Source organism: Ursus americanus, chromosome 34 (genome assembly GCF_024610735.1).
Source record: "Ursus americanus isolate L20-20 chromosome 34, mUrsAme1.1.p, whole genome shotgun sequence".
NCBI classification, from domain to species: Eukaryota; Metazoa; Chordata; class Mammalia; order Carnivora; family Ursidae; genus Ursus; species Ursus americanus.
Window position 1 is genome coordinate 10,539,704 of NC_142160.1, and position 23,970 is coordinate 10,563,673.

The following is a 23,970-nucleotide window of genomic DNA, read 5'->3' on the forward strand; positions in this document are numbered from 1 at the left end:
TAATAAAAATTACACTACCCTGCCCCGGGCCCTATTGGAAAGGATTCTCTGGACTGGGGCTGTGTTGCATTTGTTATCAAAATTCCACAGATGATTCTGATGCTCACTGAAGGCTGAGGACACAAGATCGAGCCTATATCATAGTTAATAATTTGCAGCTTCCCTCCTTCCTGGACTCTTACCTTCCCTGGGGTCTTTTGCATCTTTCTCATACCTTCTATAGAACCTTAATCATACCAGACTCGGAGGAAGTGTTTTGTGGCATGAAGAAATTTGAAATCTCAGGGCTCTGGCAGGGAAGCTTTGTTAGCAGTGTTGGTTCCGTGTTCAGATTGAACTGCAGAAAGTTCTAGTGCTCCGTAAATACCTGATGAGTTGCTGGCTGGGTGGTTGGTGCCGGAGAAAGAGCAGTGAGACCGCAATCTAGTTAAATAAATGTCCGGGTTATGGTTGCAGGATCTCTTTGGAGAAGTTTCATTCGTGTCTGGCTGTGATCTAAGAGTTTCACTCATATTACCTCCGTTAACATTCCCAACAATCAGTTGACAGAGCGACTGACTGTTGTTCTCATTTTTTAGGTAAGAAAACAGAGGCTCAAGGGGGTAAGTAACTTGATCCTCAAGGTCACACATTTGTAAGTTACAGTCACAACGTAAACCTAGGTTCTCGGACTTCAGAGCCCACGTTCTTAAATACTATGTTACAGTACTTTTCGCTCAGAGGAAGTAAAGCTTTAGAGAAATCTGGGGAGGTATTAAGGTTAGCTGCCTCTTCCCTCTTTTCAGTGTGTCTTTCTCTCTCTAGTCTGCCTGCCTATTCTCTTGCCCTGCGGGAGCGTCAATAAAAGAATTTGAGCAAGAGGAAGGGGCTGTAACTACCTTGATGAGATCATTTCAGAGAATTCTCCAGGCAGTGTTGATGCAACCTGGGTAAGATGGGAGCCATCCTAACTAAGCAAGACTCACTGGCGTTATGGCAGGAGGCAGGGAGCGGGGGACAGGGACCCCGTGCTTTAGTCACAAAGGTGGAAGGAAACATCACCAGATGTTAAGGAGGTACAGTGATGAGAGAGAGACAGGAAGGAGAGGAGAGATCTAGAACATGTTGAGTTTTAACTTGGTTGTCTGGGGAGACTGTTGTGTCCCCAGGACTTCATTCTCAGGACTAGGAGATCTGGGGAGGGAAAAGTGAGTTTGTTCGTTGGCAAGGTCCTGTGGGGCCTCAAGGGGCAGTGCCTCGTAAATGGCTACAGATTCCAGGCTCGAGATGGGTCAGCAGTATCTAGCAATAGAAATGTGAGAGACATCAGCACATTGGGCGTAGTTAAAACCAGGGAAGTAGATGCCGTTGCTTAGAGAAGGAGTTTGAAGTGAAAGGGGAACCAATGGAGCAAACATCACAAAGCAACCTGTGCAAACGTAATAAAGCATCCTGCTCGCCTCTGTCCTGGAGGCCTTCTTGAACTCATAGAAATTACTGGTTCTCTCTGAACCTCAGTGTACTGGCTGGTCAAGTTCGGTATGTGTCATCTTTTTCCCCAAAGATTTATTTATTTGAGGGAGACAAGGGGGTGGGGAAGGGCAGAGGGAGAAAGAGAATCTCAAGCAGACTCCACGCTCAGCACAGAATCCAACGTGGGGCTCGATCTCATGACCCTGAGATCAAGATCTGAGCCGAAATCAAGAGTCAGATGCTCAACCAACTGAGCCACCCAGGTGCCCCTAATGTAGGTCATTTCTGAGGCCTCCTGATCAGAAATTCTGCGATTCTAACCCTTTGCATTGGGTTTCATGACTCCTTTGGGACAATAGAGCATTGATTAATTGCCTGATTTTGTGACCTCACTGGTATCTGTAAGCCCATGCAGGTATATGGAGCCCTCATCTGTCTTTCTGATAAACAGAATGATTACCCTGTACATATCCCATCCCCTGATATTCTTGGAAGATAACCTGGAGCACCATGAATGTGGCAGGTGTGAGAAATGCAAGTGTATTTCTTGAGGGGCAGAAGGTGAGGTGATTAAGAGCTTACCTCTGGACTCCAGTTCCTCTACCACTTACCTGGTTATGTCACCTCAAGCAACTTAACATCTCTAAAACCTTTGTAAAATGAGGACAATAATCCTAGAGTTGGTGTGGGGACTGAACAAGTTTATACACACAGTACTTACTGGTTTTTTAAGTACCTGGCACATGTGTCTTCACCTAATATAAGCCTCTATTATATGATGACAAGAATGATGAAAACATTGGTGGAAAGCATCTTAATTATAAAGGCTGAAGACATCTATCTTAGACTTTTGGTTTTCAAAAGGAGGGGGGAAAGAACAATCTGTACCATTTCCTAATGAGTAGGAACTTTCAGATGGCTAAACTCCATGAGTGGTAAAAACAGACTTCATACTAACAAATGGGACTACTCTTAACGTTCAGTTAAGAAATGAGCTAGTGTAATCTAGGAGGAATTAGCTCCCCACCCTTAATATGTGTTCTTTTTGTTGCATTTACTTGTCCTATTTAGCTTGAAGGACAGTGGATAAAAACAGCAGAACAAATCATGAACTGCCCTCTGTCTCAGTATTAAAACTTGCTATCTTCAAGTGTCAGAGTAAAGGACTCTTGGCTGCACAGTGGCCACCCTCTGAAGCCAAAAAAAATGTCCCTTAAGCATGTTGCTTACCAGTCTTTAGGTCTGGCTTCCAGCTTCTGTGGAACATTTGGCCTGTTCCTCAGAACATCCCTATAGGTGTCAGCTACCTGGAGGGAAAGACACATCTTGAGGAATGGTGACTATTGAAGCTTCTTGAATGGTTCTCCAGTCTGTTCCCCTTTACTTTGCTTGTTTTGTCTGAAAGAGGCTGTGTTCAACTTGTTTATCAGGCATAGCCAAATACGTGTCCCTTTGCATTTTATTAGATTCCAGGAAGGACGGTAGCATGACAGCAGTAATTCAAAACAGGGTTTAAAATGAATAAATAAGAATAAGCCTCTGGGATTAGTCCCAATTGAAAAGTTCGGCAGGACCAGGGAGGGTAGCTGCTGTCTTTGGGGATTAACAAATGGCTTGCTGTTGGGAATAGTATTCACTGATCCAGCCACGTTTTTACTTTACTGACGGCCGTTCTACCCCTGTGGGGTCCATCTCTTCTCAGATTCAGTAAAATTCTTAGAAAGGAAGTTTATTCTTTTTTCTCCTTGTCAGAAACTGTCAACTGCATATGAACCTTTCCATTCATACTTTTTTAAAGATTATTTTATTAATTAATTTATTTGACAGAGAGCACAAGCAGGGGGAGCAGCAGGCAGAGGCAGAGGGAGAAGAAGACTCCCTGCTGAACAGGGAGCCTGATGCGGGGCTCGATCCTAGGACCCAAGGATCATGACTTGAGCCGAAGGCAGTTGCTTAACGACTGAGCCACCCAGGCGCCCCCATTCATACTTTTTTAAACCACAGAATATGTATATCTCTAAAAATTACTACGGTCTCAGGGAAGAAGGTGAAGAGAGAATTTTCTTCCACAAAATCAAACTAAAAGCAAGAAAACAAGGAAGCCCTGGGGTGAGAGGGGTGGAAAGTGGAGAGGACCACTCTCTGATAATGGCACTGAGAATTTTAATACAGAGGAACCTGTTTGTACAGGGCCTTTTAGTGTTTGTAAGGCCTGGTATGGACGCCAGGCCATTTGATCCTCATAAAGACGTTATGTCCCCACTTCATAAATGAGATAAGCCCAGAGAGGTTGACAGACTTGTCTAGGGTCACAGAGCTACAAGTATGAAAGTCTGACTCCAGGTTCGATTCTTTTTTTTTTCTTTTCTTTCTTTTTTTTTTTTTTTTTTTGCTTTGGTCCTGCTGTGTACTAATTTGGTGAGCCCTTATACAGGCTTCCAAGACATCCAACTGGAAGGCCCATGTATGTCAATCCAACGAGATTTGTAGCCTTCACATGTTTTAAAGTTAACTTTATACATTATCCGTAAAGCCGTGAGTTATTTTTTCCTTTTTGCCAGATGGATCAGCCCTGCTAGGGAAAGATGGCAGGCAGAGAGAAGCACATAGCCACAGAAATGGATAGCAGCGATCGCCTTGGTTTATGGCCTAGGAGAAGTTCGATGCCAAAGTGAAGGCACCACAAAATGAACGCTGCCGAAAACATACAAAACCAGTGAGGAACAAATAATATCAACTCATTTTTCTCTGCTATCGAAAGACTTAAGGCAGTAGAGAGTAGGGGCTGGCTGGCTGGCTCTTTTTAGTAAGTTCCCTGATATTCTCCTTTAAGAAAACTGAATAAAGTAACTACAGTTCACATTTATGTGTTGACTTGAACTTTGCTGAGGGCCTAGGCTGTGAGCTTTTTCTGTTTGGGCTTTGAGGCCCCTTTCTACCATTCGGCCCATCTCCGTATGATGGGCGTGGCTCCATGCGAGCAGGCTGATGGCTTTCAGCCGCCATAGAAAATGAACAGTGAGAGGGGTCAGAAGTCCCAGAGTGAACTTCTGCTCTGATTTTTTGATCCTTGCTGTCACTTTAAAGTTTTAAGATTAGATGAAGGATCCTTGAGGGTAAATACCTTAGAGAGGATCTATACTTAGCAGGCTCTCAATAATTGGAAAGCAAATGGCTGATAAGCTTCTGATATCATCTTCTGTTTTTCTTTCATCAGGATAATAATTTCCTTGTGACCAAAATCGTGTCCTTTAGTGCAGTTCTCATGCTTTCCATACGTAATAACAGCCCCCTCTGAGTTCCTTGACTCCGTTTACTATAACTGTTCCATCTCGTGAGTGATGCTGATGAATGATGCTAGGAGGATGTTGTCAACGTTGATTGAACAAATACACAGTTGAGAAAGTCAAAGGTTATGAACTGGGCTTCATTTCCTCCATCATGACTTCTTAGAAATAACTTTGAGGACACTTTGGGAACAGGATCAAGGAGGGCTGGTGGTTCTGTTGGTGATCAGATGGGTATCCAGTGCTTATGTGAGGTGGCTGGAGTCTGTTGGTGTTTATGGCCCCAGTGAAATGTAGCTTGAGGACTCTGTGTGTGTGTGTGTGTGTGTGTGTGTGTGTGTGTGTGTGTGTGTGTGTATTTCTGTGTCCATTCTTTGGGCTGGCAAGGCCAGCTAGCTGTTCTTCCACTGATACTGTTGTGTGTCAGAGAGATTTGGAAGGTCAGCATTCCCGGTTTAGACTCATGATTAGTGTTTGAACAGAATATCTTCCTTTCAGTTGAAATATTCTTACTCTCTTCTGTCTTCCATTTACATTTCAAGTTCCCATTCTCTTTTTCTGTATCAATAACATTTTGAAGTCTAATTCCTTATATGATGCGGTGTGCACATTTCAAGTATTTAGTTCAATGAATTTTCACACGTGTGTATTCCTGTGTAACCAGCACCCAGATCAGGAGATGGAACATTTCCTGTGCCCCTCCCAGTCACTTGTCCCAAGGGTTAACCAGTATTTTGACTTTACCACCATACATTGATTTGAGCTGTTCTTGAACTTCATAAAAATGGAGTCACAGAGTATGTAACTCTTCTGTGTTTGATTTCTTTCTTGCAACATTATCCTGAAGTTCGTTCATGTTGTTGAATAATTCCATTGTATAATTCATTCACCCATTCAACTGTTTATGGACATTTGGGTTGTTCCCAGTTAGGGGCTATTACAATAATAATGCAAGAAACATTCTTGGCCATGTCTTTTAGGACACATAAGCATGCATTTCTCTTGGTATATACCCAGGAGTGGAATTGCTGAACCATAGAGCATACATATATTTTCTTCTCGTAGGTACTGCCATTTTTCCTAAGTGGTTGAATTAGTTGATGCTGCTAAGTTCCTATACCATGAAAGTCCAGTTTTCTGCTGCGGTATTTTTATTCTAGATTGGTGATGCTAGTTACTGTGGGGTGTTGAGATATTTGTCAGTCCGTTAAGAGTGTACATATACACACACATGTTTGTATTTCACATTCATATGGATGGATTCAGAGGTAGATGTTTGCCCTTGCCATATGCTTGGGGGTTTAATAGTGAAAAACTGGCCCTAGGAATTAAAAGGAAACTGTCTGTTAGCTTCAGAAAATGTAATATTCATCACAGTAAAGCTTAACTATTGAATAGATGTCTGCTTTTATGACTCAGGAGTGAGCGTGAATATCAGCTGTCTAAGTGTGGTATTTAATTCATACCCAGAGTGAAACCAGAAGGATGAATTGACTCAGGGACAATCTCCTGAATCCTGCCTCTGGCATTATTCATTTGCAACAGGCTGAATTGCAATTTGTAGCTGCTGTTTTCTCTCATTTGTCCTTTATTCCTTTGAGAGGAAGCAGTAACTAAATATATTAAACACTGCTTAGAATCCTCAGCACTGAGCATTTTGATTCTATCAAGAGTGTATCTGCATATGGTTGAAAAGGAGTGGAAACGTTAAGGCTCCAGTTTCCTAGTTCACCTAACGGTTCATTCAGGTGATCGACCTGTGTAGTCTGGACGGCACTTTCATAATCTCGATAAAAGAAAAGGAATTGTCAAAGTAAGAAGTACTTAGAATCAATGTAGAAAAGCCTGTTAAGCTGGATTTTCCAATAACAGAGTTTTCTCCCGTTCTGGACAAAGCTCTGCTAGTCCATTCAGTCATCGATCACTCATTTGCACAGTGATTCAGCTGCTTACTGAGTCCTATGTACTAGGCCCCGGTCTGGATACCAGGCACACAGCAGGAAACAAAGCAAAGGCCTTGTTCTTACGGAGCTGACCTTCTTGAGCATAAGAGGCAAGGACACTATATACACATACAGGTCATTTGGTGCTCTAGGAAAATAAAGATGGTGTAAGGGGCATGGGAATGAGTGTAGGTTTGGCGTCGGAAACTGCCGTTGCTTTTTATAAGGGTAGGTTGGGGAAAGCCTCTCAATCAATGACATTTGTGTAGAGACCTGAAGGGTTAGAGCATGTGGACATCCACTGGAAGAAGAGTAAGCCAGGTGGAAGGGGGAGCATGCCTAGTGGGCTGAAGGACAGGAAGGGGCCTCTGCAGTTGTAGGGAAGGCAGTGAGGGGGATAGGATCTGGAGGTGGGGTCAGAGGGACAGCAGGGACCCAGATCAGATAGGGCTCTACAGACCATTGTAATGACATTGACTTTTTCTCTAAGTGGGAATCACTGAGAGGTTCTATTCAAGTCTTCCCTTCAAGGATTACCTTGAAGACTGGTTGGAGAACTGACTTACAGAGACAGGGGTGGAAGCAAGGAAATGAGTGAAGATTGCTAATAGGCGTGTGCAGGCAAGAACCGAAGGGTGCAGATGTTTGATTTTGTGGACCTACCACCATCTCTGTGCTTTATTAATAAAGATAATAATTGTACTTATCCAGACATAGATGAACAATGTTGGCGCATTTGAGCCAAATTAGTAATAATTTCATAATACGCAAATCAGCAATATGCTGTGGCTATTAAAATTTCTGGAATTAATGCTTTGTTCTATTTATCTAATGTTAATTTTCTTCTGAAAGCTCTTCATTTGCAACAGGCAAATTTTCTTTTGAAAATTTTCTTCTGAAAGCTCTTCCTCTTCTGTCTCCTGTTTTTATTCAATAATGTACCATTCTTTCAGCCACTCATGCTTGAACTTGTCATTTGTGATGCCTCTCTCTTCATCCTCCATCAACACAGGGAGTCAGGTGCTGTTGTTACCTTCCTGTCTCTCAAATCCATCTCCTTTTTCTGCCATTCCCAACTTGAGCTTAGACCTAGCTTTTGTCTCACAGCCATCAGATTCTCCTTCTCTAATCCATGGGAAAGGCAGCATAAACAGTGTAGGTTTTGAAGTGGGACCTTGATTCAGATTGGTTCATCTTTTTATTCTTCCATGTATGTGTAGGGCCTTTTGCAATTTTTTAAAAAGATTTATTTATTTGGGGAGGAGGAGCAAAAGGAGTGGGAGAGGGAGTCCTAAGCAGACTCCGCAATGAGCACACAGGGCTCAGTCCCACGACCCTGAGTTCATGACCTGAGCCAAAACCAAGAGTCGGATGCTTAACTGACTGTGCCACCCGGGCGCCCCCCCCCCCGCTTTTGCAATTTTTGAACCTCAGTTGTCCCTCTGTAGAATGAGCGTAACAATATCTAGTTTACAGGATGGCAATGAGGATTAAGTAGGACTATGGAGTGTTTAAAGTGTCTGGCAGGTCATAGGTCTTTGTTATTTCCCTTCCGTTCTTCCACTTCACTCCATCCTTGAGCTGCCTGGCAGGTCCTAAAGTATAGTTCTCTTGTCAGAAACCTTCCATTGTTTGCTGTTGCCTCACATGTTAAGTCTGAGCCCTTTTGCCTGGCATTCAGAGCCCTGGTTCTCTCACTCTAACTTCCAAGTTTTTCCCCATTACTGTTCTTCTCTGCATACATCATGTATTAGCAAATTCACTATTTTATTATCATGCCACCACTTCTATATGAAAATCTCATCACTCTATAAAAATTCTATCCTTCAAGTCCTGTCTCAAGTACTATTGCCTTCACAAAGCTTACAATCTGGAAGTGGCTTCTCTGAGTTCTAAAACATCATTGCATTTGGAAGAGAGAACGTGGTTCCCAGTCTCTGGAGCCAGAAAGCTCAGATTCTGCTCTTTACTCTCATCCTGGTGACGTTGCTTCATTTCTGCATCTTAGTTTCCCCTGCAAAATGAGGACAGTACCTCCTTGATAGTGTGGTTGTGAGGACGTAAGTAAGGTACTACACGTGAAGCACTTTGAATAGTGTCTGACACTTGGAAAGCTTAAATCAATTTCTATATATTTATACGCATAAATAATCAACATTATTATATCATTAGGACCTGTATTTTACAGGGAATTCAAATGAAACGCTCTTTTGATATACAGTGGCGAAAGAGGCATAGACTAGGAAAAAGAGAGCTGGATTCTAGTACTGGTTCCCACTACTAAACAAGCTGTAGGATACTGAATATGTCACTTAGCCTCTCTGAGCCTTACTTTCGTCAACTGCAAAAAGAGAAGGACAAACAAAAATCACTAAGCTTGCTTTCAGTTCAGACAGCCACATGGATATCTGATAACCACCTGCAACTCACATCGCCCAAAACAGAACTCTTAATTTCCACTTTTTGGAAAACCATTCCTTCCCTCTCTCTAAATAATGCCATCTCTCCCTCTAAATAATGCCATCTCTCCAGTGTTAAGAAACCTAGGTGTTGCCTTTGAATTGTCTATTCCTTTCATCATCTAAGTCGAATCCATCTGCATACCCTATTGGTTCTACTTCCAATAGGAAGATTCCATCTACTTCTCCCTGTCACTGCTGCTACAGCCCTCGCCCAGTCATCTGTCTCTACTGTTGCTGTAAGGTTCCTGATCCGCCTCTCTGCTTCCACTCTTGCTGGCTTTCAGCCTCATTTCCACCGAGCCAAAGCGATATTTAAAACCTAAACCAGATAATATGACTCTCCTGCTTTAAACTCCCTAGTGGCTTTTCATTGTACTTAGGATGAGATCCAAACTTTTCTGTCCTCACACCACTCTCCTCCTTATGCGTCAGCTGCCCTTTTTTCTTTTCATGCCAGATCACCAGCCTCACGTCTGCCTAGGGCTTTATGAGCACGTGCTATTTTCTATGCTTAAAACATTCATCCCCCAGATGTCAACATGACTCGCTTCTTGTAGTTCGATCTCAGCTCTAATTGCCCCGTCCCTTCTGTCAGTAGTGCTCTTTCACACCATCCTCTTTTTCCTAAGGTTTACCACTATCTGAAAATAGCTCATTTATCTCTTTCCCTTCAGTAGAAGTTAAATGCCCTCATATTAGGGCCTTTTTCATAGCAATGCTTAGTACATAGAAAAAAAAACTTAATACATGAATAAATATACACCCATTTTAATGAGGTTTCAAAGTTTGTATTAATTACATGAGATAAGTATTGTCTTTATTTTTAAAGCATGAAGCCCTATTGCTTTTTCCCTTCGTTTAATCCCTCATACTGAATGAAGATTATTGAGCACTGTACTCTTCTTCTCTCCCACACTAACACCTCAGTGCAAATTACCATCTCCTCTGGCCTAGGAGACTTTGTCCCCTCTGGTCTTTTTCCTGTAGGTTCTAATCTCCCTACGATCTTTTCTCCAGACAGCAGGCAGACAGCAGGCAGACAGCAGGCAGCAGGCTTTGCTCTCGCTGTTATACCCGTGCTTGAGTTTTCATTGTTCTCAGGATAAAGGCCAGAATCTGCCGGGGTCCACCACCTCACGTCAGGCCAGCCCTCACTCTCCACTGCAGGCCACACTCCCTCCCTCACCTCCTGGTTCCCGCCTGCCACCACGCTGGTGGCCCTAGCTTCCCGCTTCCTGGACGGTTCACTACCCCGCACCCATTTTGTCTCCTTCGGATCTCAGGATATGGTCCCTTCCTCAGGGAAGCCCTCCCTGATTAGGCCAAGCTCCACTCCCCTTCATACAGCCCCATATCACCAGCGGCCTCTCAGAGCTCTCGTTTTATAAACGCATACTTGGGAATATGGTAACCTTATTAACACGCGTACGGCGAGCTTGCAGCTCAATAGCTAATTGCCGAAGAAATGGACGGAATAGCCGCCCAACCACTCCTCGCCCCTCCCCCTAGGGCTGCGGGGCGGCTATTACGCATTAAGCAGGCGCCGCGGGGAGAGAAATCTCACAGCGCCTGCGCGAGAGGGCACGCATGCGCAAAAGGACGAGCCCGCTGACAGATTCGCGGCGGCGGCGGTGGCGGTGGCCCTGGCCCTGGACTGCGGGGAATGGGAGTCCTAGGTCTTTGAGCGCCGCCCCCGCCTCCCTGCCCCCGACATGGCTCAGGAGAAGATGGAGCTAGACCTGGAGTTGCCTCCGGGTACTGGCGGGAGCCCGACGGAGGGCGGCGGCAGTGGCGCCGGCGGGGGCCTCAGGAGGTCTAACAGCGCCCCCCTGATCCACGGCCTCAGTGACACTTCGCCGGTGTTCCAGGCCGAGGCGCCAAGCGCCAGGCGGAACAGCACAACGTTCCCGAACCGCCACGGCCTGCTACTGCCAGCCTCACCCGTCCGCATGCACAGCAGCCGCTTGCACCAGATCAAACAGGAGGAGGGCATGGACTTGATCAACCGAGAGACCGTCCACGAGCGCGAGGTGCAGAACGCAATGCAGATAAGCCACTCCTGGGAGGAAAGTTTCAGCCTGAGTGACAACGACGTGGAGAAGTCCGCCTCCCCGAAGCGCATCGATTTCATTCCGGTGTCACCAGCACCGTCACCCACCCGGGGGATTGGGAAGCAGTGTTTTTCACCATCCTTGCAAAGTTTTGTGAGTAGCAATGGATTGCCTCCAAGTCCTATTCCCAGCCCAACGACTCGATTTACTACCCGGAGAAGCCAGAGTCCCATCAATTGCATTAGACCAAGTGTTCTTGGACCATTGAAAAGAAAATGTGAAATGGAAACTGAATATCAGCCAAAGAGATTTTTCCAGGGCATCACCAACATGCTTTCTTCTGACGTTGCACAGCTGTCAGATCCTGGTGTGTGTGTATCGTCTGATACCCTTGATGGAAACAGCAGCAGTGCCGGATCTTCTTGTAACTCACCAGCGAAAGTCAGCACTACCACCGACTCTCCTGTGTCGCCTGCCCAAGCGGCCTCTCCATTTATTCCAGTAGATGAACTTTCATCGAAGTGATTCACCCACCCATCCCGAGACTCGGGTTTTTTTTTGTTGTTGTTTTTGTTTTGCAATGGAGAGAAAAATCAAGTTGGAGCAAGCACTGAACTTTGTCAATTAATTTGAGGCTATTTCCTATTTGGCCCTTTTCCTTTTTTTGGAATTTCCTGAAATGTTGTTACTCTAGAGAACTTTTATGTCAGGTTCCTGCGGATGCCCTTGAATTCAGTGTAGTAATATTTTCAGACGTTTTCCAATAAGTGTGTTGAAGCATACGTCTTTATGCTGCTAATATGTTTAAATACATATGTTATCCCTTGATTTTTTAAAATAATTGAGAGCTCTATTTATTTATGGGATTATTAAGTTCTGATGCAAATATAAATGTTGAATTAATCAGCATAGTAAACTGTTGTTTTAAAATTCCATATTTCATGCCCACACTAATTTTTAATGTTATTTTTCAGTGATTGCTAATTTCTATTTGACGAAGAATAACTTAGCTATTTACAGCAATTTTTAAAAATGTTAGTTATAACATATCAATCCAGTGGTTGTCTATTTTATCCAGGAGTCCTTGGATATTTAAATTTCTGGGTACACAAGTGGCTGGGAGGGGGAATGATAAAAGAACAAAATATAAAAGTTTGCAACAAATCTTTTTAAATTAACTATATAAAAGTAAACATTTAAACACATTTTCTAATGAAATTTTAATAGTAATTCTAATGAGTCATGCAAATATAACTACAGAAAAGTTTAAAAAAAAATTTTTTTAAAACCAGAAAGTGCATTCTCTTGGGTATAATCCTGAAGGGAAATGGGACAGTGCCTTGCAGTCTTAGCCCACTGTACATAGGCTGAGACCAGGTTCTTTGTACCACTGCAAACTTAAAAAGTTTTTCAAATGTAGAAAATGTGGGAAGCCCTGTTGAACTTCACCAGAGCACCCAGGCAGATACAAGTCTCTCAATCATTGATATGCTTTAAAATATCCAATTGTGCCTCAGTGAAAATCCTTGCCAACAAGGAGCGAAAGCAACTTTTGGCTGCTTTTCTGCTCTGCCCATCTGTCACCTTCCTGGTTTTCCCTGGCTCAGGAAGGAAGCAGCTGTTTCCTTGCCAACAGGTCCTTCCTCTCCACCTCCCACCAAACTAGGGCACCATCGGTTAGACAGAGGTACAGTGTGACTTGGATTTCTGACAGTGAACAACAACAGAACTGTGGAATTGTTGCAGGAACCTGTGTAGTTAAAGCTACAGCTGGAGTTGACTGCTTTGGGGACGCCAGTTGATTAAGGGTCAGTGATTTGCAAGAGAAAATCAGTGGAGAGTCACATAGGTAAATCATTATTTAACTTAGGTTTTGTTAAAGGTGGAATTGTGAAATGTTCTTTTCTTTGCCTTTTACAACTAAGACAAAATATGAAAATATTTAATATCAAATGTTTTTATATTATACTTCCTATATCTTCCTTTACTAGGTAGATAGAAAGAATGGCAGACAAAAGGGGAAGGGGAAGAAATAAAAGAGAGACCAAGACAAAAAGCTCGGGCTTTCTAAGTTACTGCTTACAGAGACTTTAACAATTATGTGGAATTTTTACAACTATGAGAATAAATGGAACTGGTCAACTTTTGAAAGTTGCCTTAAGAATTCAATGAAATTATGTCGAGGGTAAGATTGTGTCCGTAGGCTGAAAATTATCTGTTCTGGGTAATAGTTCACGTGCTCCAGTCCTGACATTGTTCCTCCAATTCAAACCTGTATATCCAACTTCCTGTTGGGTACCTTGACCTGCTTCCAGAGGTGGTTTAACCTTAGCATCTCCAAAACAAAATTTAGTATCTTCTCATTGAACCTGTTCTTGATTACCTAAATTGATGTCCTCACTATCTGATTTTCTAAACTAGAAACCATGGGAAGTGTTTTTTACTTTCCCTTTTCCCTATCACATCCAGCATAATCACTAAGTCCTGTCTACTGAAGTGAATCTCAGACCTCTCCCCTTTGTTTCAACTGTTGCCTCTGATTAAACTTAGGTTCCAGCCTAAGTGATCTCGCCCATTTTCCCACCTCCCTTCTGGCCTAGTCTTCACCCTGCTTCTAAAATGATCTTTCTGAAATATAAACTTGATTGTTTTTTTCACCCTCCTGCTTGAAAACTTTATGTGCTTCCCCATTTCCCACAGCGTAGGGAATGCTTTCTGTAGCCTGGCATATAGTAAGTTCCTTCACGAACTGGGCATACTGTAAAACAGCTCTACAGCTCTGCTCATCCTATCCCAACATACATCCTTCCTTCTTACTCTGCAAACACTAGGCTACTTGATATTCTTTAAATATGCCATGTACTTTCATGTGTTTGTGCCTTTGGATGGATTGTTTCTTCCCCCCAAAATGCCATTCCTGTCCTTTTCAGCCAGGCAAGTGCTTTGTTTCTTTTTTATTGCATGTTAATTTAACTATGAAAGAATGTATACCTGCTGATTATAAAAGTATTTAAACAATGCAGATATCTATATAGTAAAAAATGAAAGTCTGCCTTTTACTATGTAAAATTCATCTTCCCTTCCCATTGGTAATTTCTGTTAATTCAGTATATATTGTACAAGATGTTTTACTTCTCACTTCCATGTATATATGTATATAAATTCAGGAAACCAACATGTCCTTGGCATCTCTCTTCCTTTTCTTTCTCCCATATCTTCCCCAAGTCTTAGTGATTTTCTCTTCCGGAATCTATGACCTTGTTTTCATTTCCACTCATTCTGACCCAGGCTACCATTCATTTCCCTCTGAGACTTCCAAAGTAGCCTAATTCCCACTTGTCCCTCTCACATGCTCTGGTAAGCTGTCCATTCATTCTCCATACAGTAACTAAAGTAATCCTTTTAAAATTGCATATCTGATCCTTCCATCGCCCAGCTTAAGGCTTCTCATTTGCTTCCTGTTATGTTTACAGTGTACCAAAATATATTCTGGCCCAGGAGGCCCTGGGGGATCTGACCCTTGCCCATCCCTCCCCTTGTTTTCTGTACCCCACCCTCACTGGCTTGCTTTCTTCTCATTAAATACATGATCTTCTCTCCCATTTTAGGTCCTTTTGCCAGATCCTTTTCTCTGAAGGTATAGGGAAACCTTTATTTCCGTGAGCTTATTTTTCTATATAGGTGGTAAATTTTACATCAGATGAGGCTCTAAGAGTTTATATAGACCGTGTACATTATCATATTATTGTTCATAACTTTAGTCCTTACTTTGTAAGGGCTTAACTCATGTGAGAACTACCTTTCGAAAAACATTTGTAAGGTATTAGTATTGCTAAACTATAAACTTTGTGCTGGAAGTCCCCCAAGCACATCAACGTTTAGTTAAAGTACAGTCTGTCATATATAACAAGCCTGTGTGGTATATTTTCCTTTATTGTGTTCGTTAAGAACACTACGAAAATGGAAAAAATCATGGTCACCAAATCGGCGGCTGCTGGATGTCAGAACCTTTAAGCATACTTCAAAGATGGATTGTTATCAAGAATAACCTGTATCAGGATGCCTTCCAGTGATTTAGATTTATTATGTTAGTTCAGCTGCTTACACACCTACAGCAAGAAACCACTCTTAGATATTTGGCAGTAAGAGGGGGAAGGTGTCAATGTTTATGAGGGAAACAGGACGAAGAAATTTTTTTTTCTTATGGCCATATTTATAAAGCAGTAGAAAACATTGGACGATCCAAGAGAGAGGTGGGAGATGGGAATAATTGTCGCAACAACAAACCAAGGAATGTGATGTAACCTGCATTTCCTGGGTAGCATCAGTGAATAGAAGAGAGAGTAAGCCGGAGAAAGAACGTCTGGAGGCATTTTTTTTTTCTTCAAAAGCAGTAAGGAGAGGGGCAAAGCCTTGAACAAAGATATCAGTACATGTTGAGTTGATTTGCTGTTGCACGACTAGATAGGTGTGGAGGAAGGTGTATGAAAAGTGGAAAGGATTTGTATGATTGCTTCTATTTTCCAATTATCAAGTAGTCTAGTATATTTGAGGGTGGGCGGGAGTAGAGTTAGAAGCTTGAGTGAAAGAAAGGTTTAATGTTGCCTTATGAAAATCTGTAAAGCAGTGACTCAGGGTCAAGAGGAAGGTTGACTAGGCCTCACTGGATTCCAGGTTGCAGTTGGATGGCAGGTGCAAAAGAAGTAGATTGGACTGACCTAGGTTTAAGAATTCATTAAGTAGATCCTAGGTTGAGTCCGGTGTATGAAGCAATTAACAATTCTGCTTAAAGTGTAGCTGAGTTATGGGCCAAGGCCTTGAGGATGGTGAGAGAAGTCAGCAGTGGGTGATGGACAAGGCCCCTTTTCTCAAGGCCTTGCGATCAGCTGTGACAAAGTATACAGAGAATTGGATCTCTTGCAGAACTCCCACTTCAGTTTTGCCTATGTTTTTCATGGCTAATTTCATTTTGTTAGAGAATCAATCTTAAATCAGCAAGCCATGAGTTCCACTTAACGCGATTTAAAAAAAAAAAAATCATATTGCTCGCTGTAGCCAAGACAGTTCTTTGTGCCTTCCTTAACTTGCCGTCCAAGTAAAAAATTTTCGTGAAAGTTGAAATGACTTTTCTGTAAAAAGAAATTGCATATAAGGTACTTGCTATGTGTCAGGCACTGTTCTATGTACTAAACAAATTTATTTCGTTTTAATCACTGTCATCGGAGATAAATGCCATTTTTCTCATTTTACACATGAGGAAGTAGAGACACAGAGAGGGTAAATAAGTACCCTGTCCAGGTTTCTAACATGGGAGGTAGACAGCGGATCGTGGTGGCTGGGAACACAGGCTGCGAAGCCGGGTGGTGGAGAAGATCACACACGGGTCAATATATGTAAAGCCCAGCAGCGCTGGGCAGTTTCCGGAGAAGTGTCAGCCGTCCTCATCACCATGGCTGTTGTCATAATTGTCATCTCGCAGGGACTGGCTAAGGAAGCTTTTCCTGATCACCCTTGGCTGGTGAAAACTCGTGCATTCACGCTCAGTGGCAGTACGCTGTCCACCCTTCAGGGCAGCCTGTCCTTTTATCAGGCCAGCGTTTCCCGTGTTGGAGAGTCTTTCTTGCAGCCGCCATGTTCCTTTGTAACTTTTACGATTTAATTCAAGGCTGTCCCTCCGGAAAATGCAGAACAAGCCTTATCTCTCTCCTTTCGGTGATAACTCTTCCTTCACAGATCAGAAACACTGATCCTCTGTAATTACCTTCTCTTGCTTCTGGATTTGAGAAATCTGGAGTTTTTTCAGCGTGTTCCCCCTTGAAATCGGGCAGTCATCCTTTACAGCCAAGATTTTCACAAGATTGTTATCCCTTCAAGACTGCTTGCCTTCCCCAGTGGGAAAGCAGAAGATGGCCTGATAACATGAGCCTTCACCAGTAACAATAATTAATAATAATTAGCACTCATTTTTATTGAGCACTAAATTGAGCACCTAGACACCATTTCCAGCGCTTTGTATGAATGAGTTCATGTAATTCTCATGACAGTCCTGCGGGGTAGGTGATGTGATTATTTCCATTTAACAGGAGAAAACCAAGTACATTTTCTCAAGTCTCTATTACTTTTTTTTTTTTCCTTTTGATTTTAGGTCTTCTTTTTTGTCTTTTTCTTATGGACAGACTTTTTCCTTATTTGAGATAAAGTCTGTTTTCCAGCTTGCTCTTGCTGCCACTTATATGTTGAATCAAATGATAGGTTTATTTAGGATGGTTTTAGAAATTGTTATCAGAGGAAGCTCTAAGGAAAATTTTCTTTAGTAATAGGTAAAATTCGTGTAGAAGGAAATTATGGTTTACATTATTTTCAAACTGATTTGCTATTTGAAATAAGAAATTTCAAAACACTAATAAATTTTAGACTCCTTTTAAAAAAAAACACATATCTATGCCTTGTTATATTTGAGTTGTACAGTATCCTTGGTTGTCCTTAGATCGTCTGTTCCTAAGGAAACAAAAGCAAGACCATTTTGACCCTCCCACCTCTCACCACCCCCTGCAAAAAAAGCCCTGTAAGTTTAAAATGTATCATATTTTTTCTTGTCTCTTTTTTAATTGAAGTGTAATTAACATACAGTGTTAGAGTAGTTTCAGGTGTACAATATGATTCAACAATTCTATACATTACTCAGTGCTCATGAAGATAAGTGTACTCTTTAATCCCCATCACCCAGTTCACCCATTCCCCCCCACCCCGTATTTAAGAGCCTGTTTTTTTATTTGTTTCTTTGTGTGGTTTGTTTCTGAAATTCCACATATGAGTGAAATCATGTGGTATTTTTCTCTGACTTGTTTCACTTAGTGTTATACCCTCTAGATTCATCCATGTCCTTGCAGATGCAAGATCTCATTCTTTTTTATGGCTGAGTACTATTCCACTGTACATACCACGTCTTTCTTATCCATTCTTCTGTTGATGAACACGTGGGTTGTTTCCATATCTTGGTTTTTGTAAACAATGCTGCAATAAACGTAGGGGTACATATATCCTTTCGAATTAGTGTTTTTGTTTTCTTTGGGTAAAGAGCCAGTGGTGGAATTACTGGATTATAATTCTAATTTTAAGTTTTTGAGGAACCTCCATACTGTTTCCCACAGTGGCTGCACCAATTTGCATTGCCACCAACAGTGCATGAGGGTTCCTCTTTCTCCACGTACTTGCCAACACTATTTCTTGTCTTTTTGATTCTAGCCATTCTGACAGGTGTAAAGCAATAACCTCATCATGGTTCTGATTTCCAGTTCCCTGATGATGAGTGATGTTGAACATCTTTCCATTTGTCTGTTGGCCATTTGAATGTCTGCTTTGGAGCAATGTCTGTTCAGGGCCTCTGCCCATTTTTAAATCAGATTATATGTTATTTTGGGTGTTGAGTTGTTTATATGGTGTTGTTTTATATATTTTGGATATTAACCCCTTATCAGATATGTCCTTTGCAGACAAAAAAGACACCATAGTCCGTAATCTCTTTGACAGGGCAGAAACATTTTTCTCTGTCTCCTCAGGCAAGGGATATAAAAGCAAAAATAAACTATCAGGACTATACCAAAATAAAAAGCTTTTGCATCCCAAAGGAAACCGTCAACAAAATGACTACCGGATGGGGGGACAACGTGTCTTTTTTTAGAGGCAAAGTAAGAGCAGGATTTAAAGAAGGATCCAAAACCTTTTATTGCCTAATAACAACCTTGCCTTCTTTTTCTACAAGAACTCTCCCCAGAGGGCAGAGATTTAAATTCAGAACAATTGAGCAATCTCTGAGAAACTTTATTTTTTTTTTAACTTTACCTCATAGAAAATCACTTCACTGTTGAATGAAAGGACTCAAAAAAGGAAAACTTCCCTCTGAGTACATTTTCAAATTTGTGCTTAGACTTCAGGTTTCTTGGGGTCATGTTCCTACATTAGACATTTTGAAACAAACCATCAAAAGGCACAATTTGTTCCAGAGTGTTAGTTATCATTTTAGAAGTTCAACAGATATTGAAAAAATCACTTCCAGAGGGACTTGTAGTTCTGTAGCGTGTGGAGATAACTTTATAACAGAGAGAGTTTAAGCAGATAACATCAAGTACTCAGGTTTTATGCATGTACAACATACACGTGCACGTGTTCCCACACGCACACACATGCACGCCTGACCTACTCTATGGGCCTTGGTCTGTGTGCTTGGAGCCATATTTAGCTTCTGTCCATTTTAGATTTCCTCTCGTTCTCCCCTTCCTAATTCCAAATGCTGCCCTAAAAGAGAAATGGGTATAGTTCTAGGATCTCGTTGTGCCTGCAATCTGTTTCTCTTTTCTGAACTTCTGGAATAAGTACTTGGGGAGATGTGAAGATCACTCCCTGACGAACTCTAGGGCAGTAGGACTGAAACCGGAAAACAGAGAACCTATTGCTTTTATTGTCCTGTGAAAGCTCGGTTCTGTATCGACGCCAGGGGTAGCTCTGGTTTCCTTCCAATCGCCTCCAATGGTCTTCCAAGCCAAACTAACATCTAGGGCTTGGCTAGCGAGGCATGTTGTGAAAGAAGACAATTGAGAAAGATCTTTTGTGCCCTCAAAAAGTAGAGTGGTTGGTTGAGGTCACCATTCCTGTGATTCAGGCAGTCCCTCCCCCTTGCTTGAAGGAGAAAGAACAATTTTACTGTTGAGATAGCTGGAGGATCACCGGAGCTCTTGAGTGCTTAGTAGCTATTGAGTGTTGGGATCTTCTGAAAGGAAACTCCAAGATACTCAGGAAGGAAGGGCAGTGGGCAGGGGATGGGTGGACTGCGTATTTCTTTTGGCATGGGAGCCCTCTCTTGGACTCTCGTGAGCTCCTTGTTGACTCAGGAGTGACATTGACGTTGGTTTTCTTCGTGGACCTGTGTTTACTGTTCCACTTCTTTTGGGATTTAGAGTTAAATCAGGATGTGTTTGTGAATTTCTTCGAGCATCTCTCTTCTAATGTTCTCTTCTTTTGAGTCTTCTGAAAAGATAGTAAGTGGTAATAATAATGATGATGATCCTTGTCAGGTTACTTTGGGTCAAGAATTACAATTCACGGAGCTCTTTACCTTACCAATTTAGGTTTCTAACTCTGAATTAAAATTCTGTACCTATCTGTAGAGTCTTTCTCAGGGCCCCCTCTTGCCACACTACTTCCTACCAGATATTTCTAAAATAAAAACCTGAAATGCAACATGAATAGCTATCCTTCAACTCCACGATTAAATCAAATTATGCAGCATGAGTGAAAGACCTCCCCACCCCCACATGTGCCCTGGATCCCAGGGCTCTAGCTCCGCTGCCTGAGTTTCCCCAGGGCTTCATGCTCCCATATGCTGTCCATGTTCTGGTAAGCTGTGTCCTCTGCTGAGAATGACTCTCCCTCCCTCCTCCTCCAGTCTCTACCAACCTTCTATCGTTAACTCCTTCAAAACATTCCAAGAGGTACGTGTTCTGGAAAGCCTTTCCTGATGGCCTCTGCCTCTCCAGCCCTGGTCAGTTAGATGGCTTCCTTCTGTCAAGTCCGTTAACAGGCCGCCTTGCATTTGCGTGGTTTCTTGTCTCTTTGCCGTGTGCGTAAGCAAAGCCTGGGCCTTTTACTTCTGTCCCTAATACCTGTGCAGAGCACATTATAATTGCTGGAGTTACCTTGATTAATGGGTGGATAAATGAACAATTGGCACAGGCTATTTTTAAGAGAGAGGAATCCAGTCACATGGCCAAGGTCTTTATAGTTTGCTAAGAGACTAGACATTCACTTTTTGAGCAATTTTGACTTAAGCATCTGTTAGTGCTTTCTACTGGCTAGCCTCTTAGGGGTACATCAGTGGACAGAACAAGGCCTCATGCGTTTGTCGAGCCCTCGTTCTGCTTACATTCTAACAGGCTACAGGAAGGGTGATCATAAACATAGTAAATAATTATATAACATGTAGAGTGAGGAGCAGTAAGGAGGTCATGGTGGCTGGAGCAGAGTTATTGAAGGGAAAGATAGTCGGAGGGGCTGAGAGAGGTGGGCAGGAGGAGGAGAGATTGTTGCACGTGTAGATGGCGTAGGGTCTCGTGTGCCCTGGGAGGACGTTGGCTTTGATTGTGAGAGATGGAGAGCCATTGTAGGACTTTGAGGATAGAAGTGGCACAATCATCATAAGTTTTAAAAGGAACACTCTTGGGGCACCTGGGTGGCTCAGTGGGTGAGCGTCTGCCTTTGGCCCAGGTCATGATCCCAGGGTCCTGGGATTGGGTCCCGCGTCGGGCCCTAAAATGGCATCATACTTTGTAGTCTGCTCCATAAACGGCTGTTTTTCATGTAACCGTGGTGGCTTGGTTGCAGGTGGTAGCAGTGGAGATGGGGAGAAGTGGTTAAATTCTATATTTTGAAGGTAGAGGCAACAGATTTAAGATGGCCATGAGAGAGAGAAAAGGATAATTCCTTTTGGGGCCCGAGCAATGGGCACATCGGAGCCACCATCACCTGAGATGTGGAAATCTAAGGGTGAGGTGGGATGCTTTTTTTTTTGGCCGGGGTTGTGGAGGTGGGGGGCATCAGTAGCTCTCTTTTGGACATGAAATAATTGATCCTTATTAGACATTCAAGTGGAGATGTCAGGTGAGCAGTTAGATATGGGAGTCTGGAGTTCGGGAAAGGGGGCTGGGCTGGAAATACGCTCTTGGGAGTCATCTACCAATGACTGTGGACGGTATGTAAAGTCAAGAGAACACTCGAGATCACTGAGGGTCACGTGAATGTGTGCCAAGAACAGGAGAGAATAAGAACCGAACCTTGGGCACTGTGTCGCATTAAGAGGTCAGGAAGAGGACACCGAGAAGGAGCAACCGGGGAGGTAGGAAAACCAAGAGAGTGTGGTGTCCCAGACACTGTGTGAAAGGAGATGGAGTGAGGAGGTGTGTCCGTTGTGACTGATCTGACAAGATGAGGATTGATCACTGAGCGCCGATGTAGTAACACGTACGTGACAGGCCACGTTGGTGAGAGTCCTTGCTTTGGAGTTGTGGGCTGGAAACCCAATCAGAGTAGCAGGAGTGGAATTGGAGTCAGCCACATGGCTGAAGAGAGTGGGTTCCTTCAGATCCTTGAGGATAAAGACAAACCAAGGTAGGGGTCATCCTGCCTCCCTTTCTTACTGGTAAATTGTTCTTAAGCATTTCCCAAGAAATGTCTTTTTCCATGTAAATGATTATGGTCTGGGGAAAAAACAAGGCCAAAAAAATTTTCTTTCTTTCTTTTTTTTTTTTTTCTTTTGCATTATTGTGAAGGGGAAAAGTCTGTAAGTAAATATTTTTACTCCCAACATGAGTAAACTGTAAAATCTAAAGGCTTACTGATTCACTTCCTTCATGAATTCTTCTGATTCATTTTACTCCCTTGTCATCTATTTTTGATGGCTTTTTTCCACTTATAAATTGAAATTTAGTTCCACACCCGTGACACAATTACTTCTGTACGTTTGACCCAGTTTCTTAACCCAGAGACATTTTCCTCTTCAGAGAGTGCTGTGAATTTTTTTTTTTAAGTAGTTCATTGTCCTCTTAGATTTTATTTAGGAACCAATCATTTTTTCGTATTCCTTTTCGAAAGTATTGCCGGATGGTGGGAGGGGAGAACCCCAGTAATGATAAGGAAGAAAGAATGCCTTCTTCACATTGAATTGCTCAGATTTCATTCTAATTATAAAAGATTGTCAAGTTCGGTCCTGTGGGTTGGGCAACCTGTCCCAATCCTTTATAGAGGAGGACTCAGGGACGTTCAAGCCAGATTTGTACCCAGGAGAGAATGTTGCCTGCTGTAGGATCCGCTCTCTCCTGACACTGCATTTTTGTCTTTCAAGACTCGGATCAAGTCCTGCTCATTCCATGGAGACTCCTCTGCTTCTCCTGGCTCTAGGTAGTGTGGGTTTCCTCTGAATCACTGTCCTGCCTACTGCCTATAGCCCTTACTTTGTTGTTGGTGGCGTGTGTTTGGGGGAGGGGAGGGTGGGAGGGTTGTAACCCTAATGGTTAAAAAGCACAGCCTCCGCAGACTGGTAGAACTGCATTCCAGACCTAGCCTTTCCACTTCCAGCTTTGTGATTTTAGGCCAATTACTTAATCTTTGCGTGTCCTGGTCTTTTCGCCTGTTAAATGGGAATAGCTCCTACCTCAAAAGTAGTAAGGATTAGAGGGCACAAGGCATGTAAAATTATTTGCCAGGGCACTGGTAACTTGAATCCATGGAAATGTGAAGAAGCTAGATCATCTGTGAAATAATCACCTATCTTTATGGCACATTTCCTGGAAGAAAGGAGCACTGGCTTATGTAGCCTTCCTAATACTAGTTCTTAGCTACGGAAAATTCAGCGTTCATTACTGATGATAGTTGGTGTAGGGAAACAGGGGTTGGGTGCTCATGGAAATTGATGCGCATCTCATAATGTATTTAATTGCTGCCCATCAGTGAGTGCTTTAGGCTTTAGGAAACCTTCTAGACTCAAAACCTTACAGTACACAGTCTAAGGAAGTGATGTTACAAATCTTACGGTATATGAAGTCAATAAGCTTTCCTTCTAGTTTTCCTAACACTCATGAAAATTGCTGAGTTTCTTCATCTTCTTGACGTTTCACAGCCCAGAATACAGAAATCTGCTCTAACTTTCACACAGTCTATCAAAATCTGTATAATTAGCAGACGAGCTTAGATGACTTGTACTTTTACGTAAACTTTCATAAGCCAT

General features: G+C 42.6%; 2 protein-coding genes across 5 annotated transcripts in view; both read left to right on the forward strand.

Moving 5' to 3' along the window:
- Positions 1 to 23,970, forward strand: part of PIP5K1B (phosphatidylinositol-4-phosphate 5-kinase type 1 beta) — a 295,798-nt gene that overhangs the window by 63,320 nt on the left and 208,508 nt on the right. The gene's annotated exons all lie outside the window — the stretch shown is intronic.
- PABIR1 (PP2A Aalpha (PPP2R1A) and B55A (PPP2R2A) interacting phosphatase regulator 1) lies at positions 10,724 to 17,326 on the forward strand. The gene has a single exon (XM_045772499.2). It carries the CDS (start codon positions 10,857 to 10,859, stop codon positions 11,718 to 11,720), a length of 864 nt encoding a protein of 287 aa, XP_045628455.1. The 5' UTR covers positions 10,724 to 10,856; the 3' UTR covers positions 11,721 to 17,326.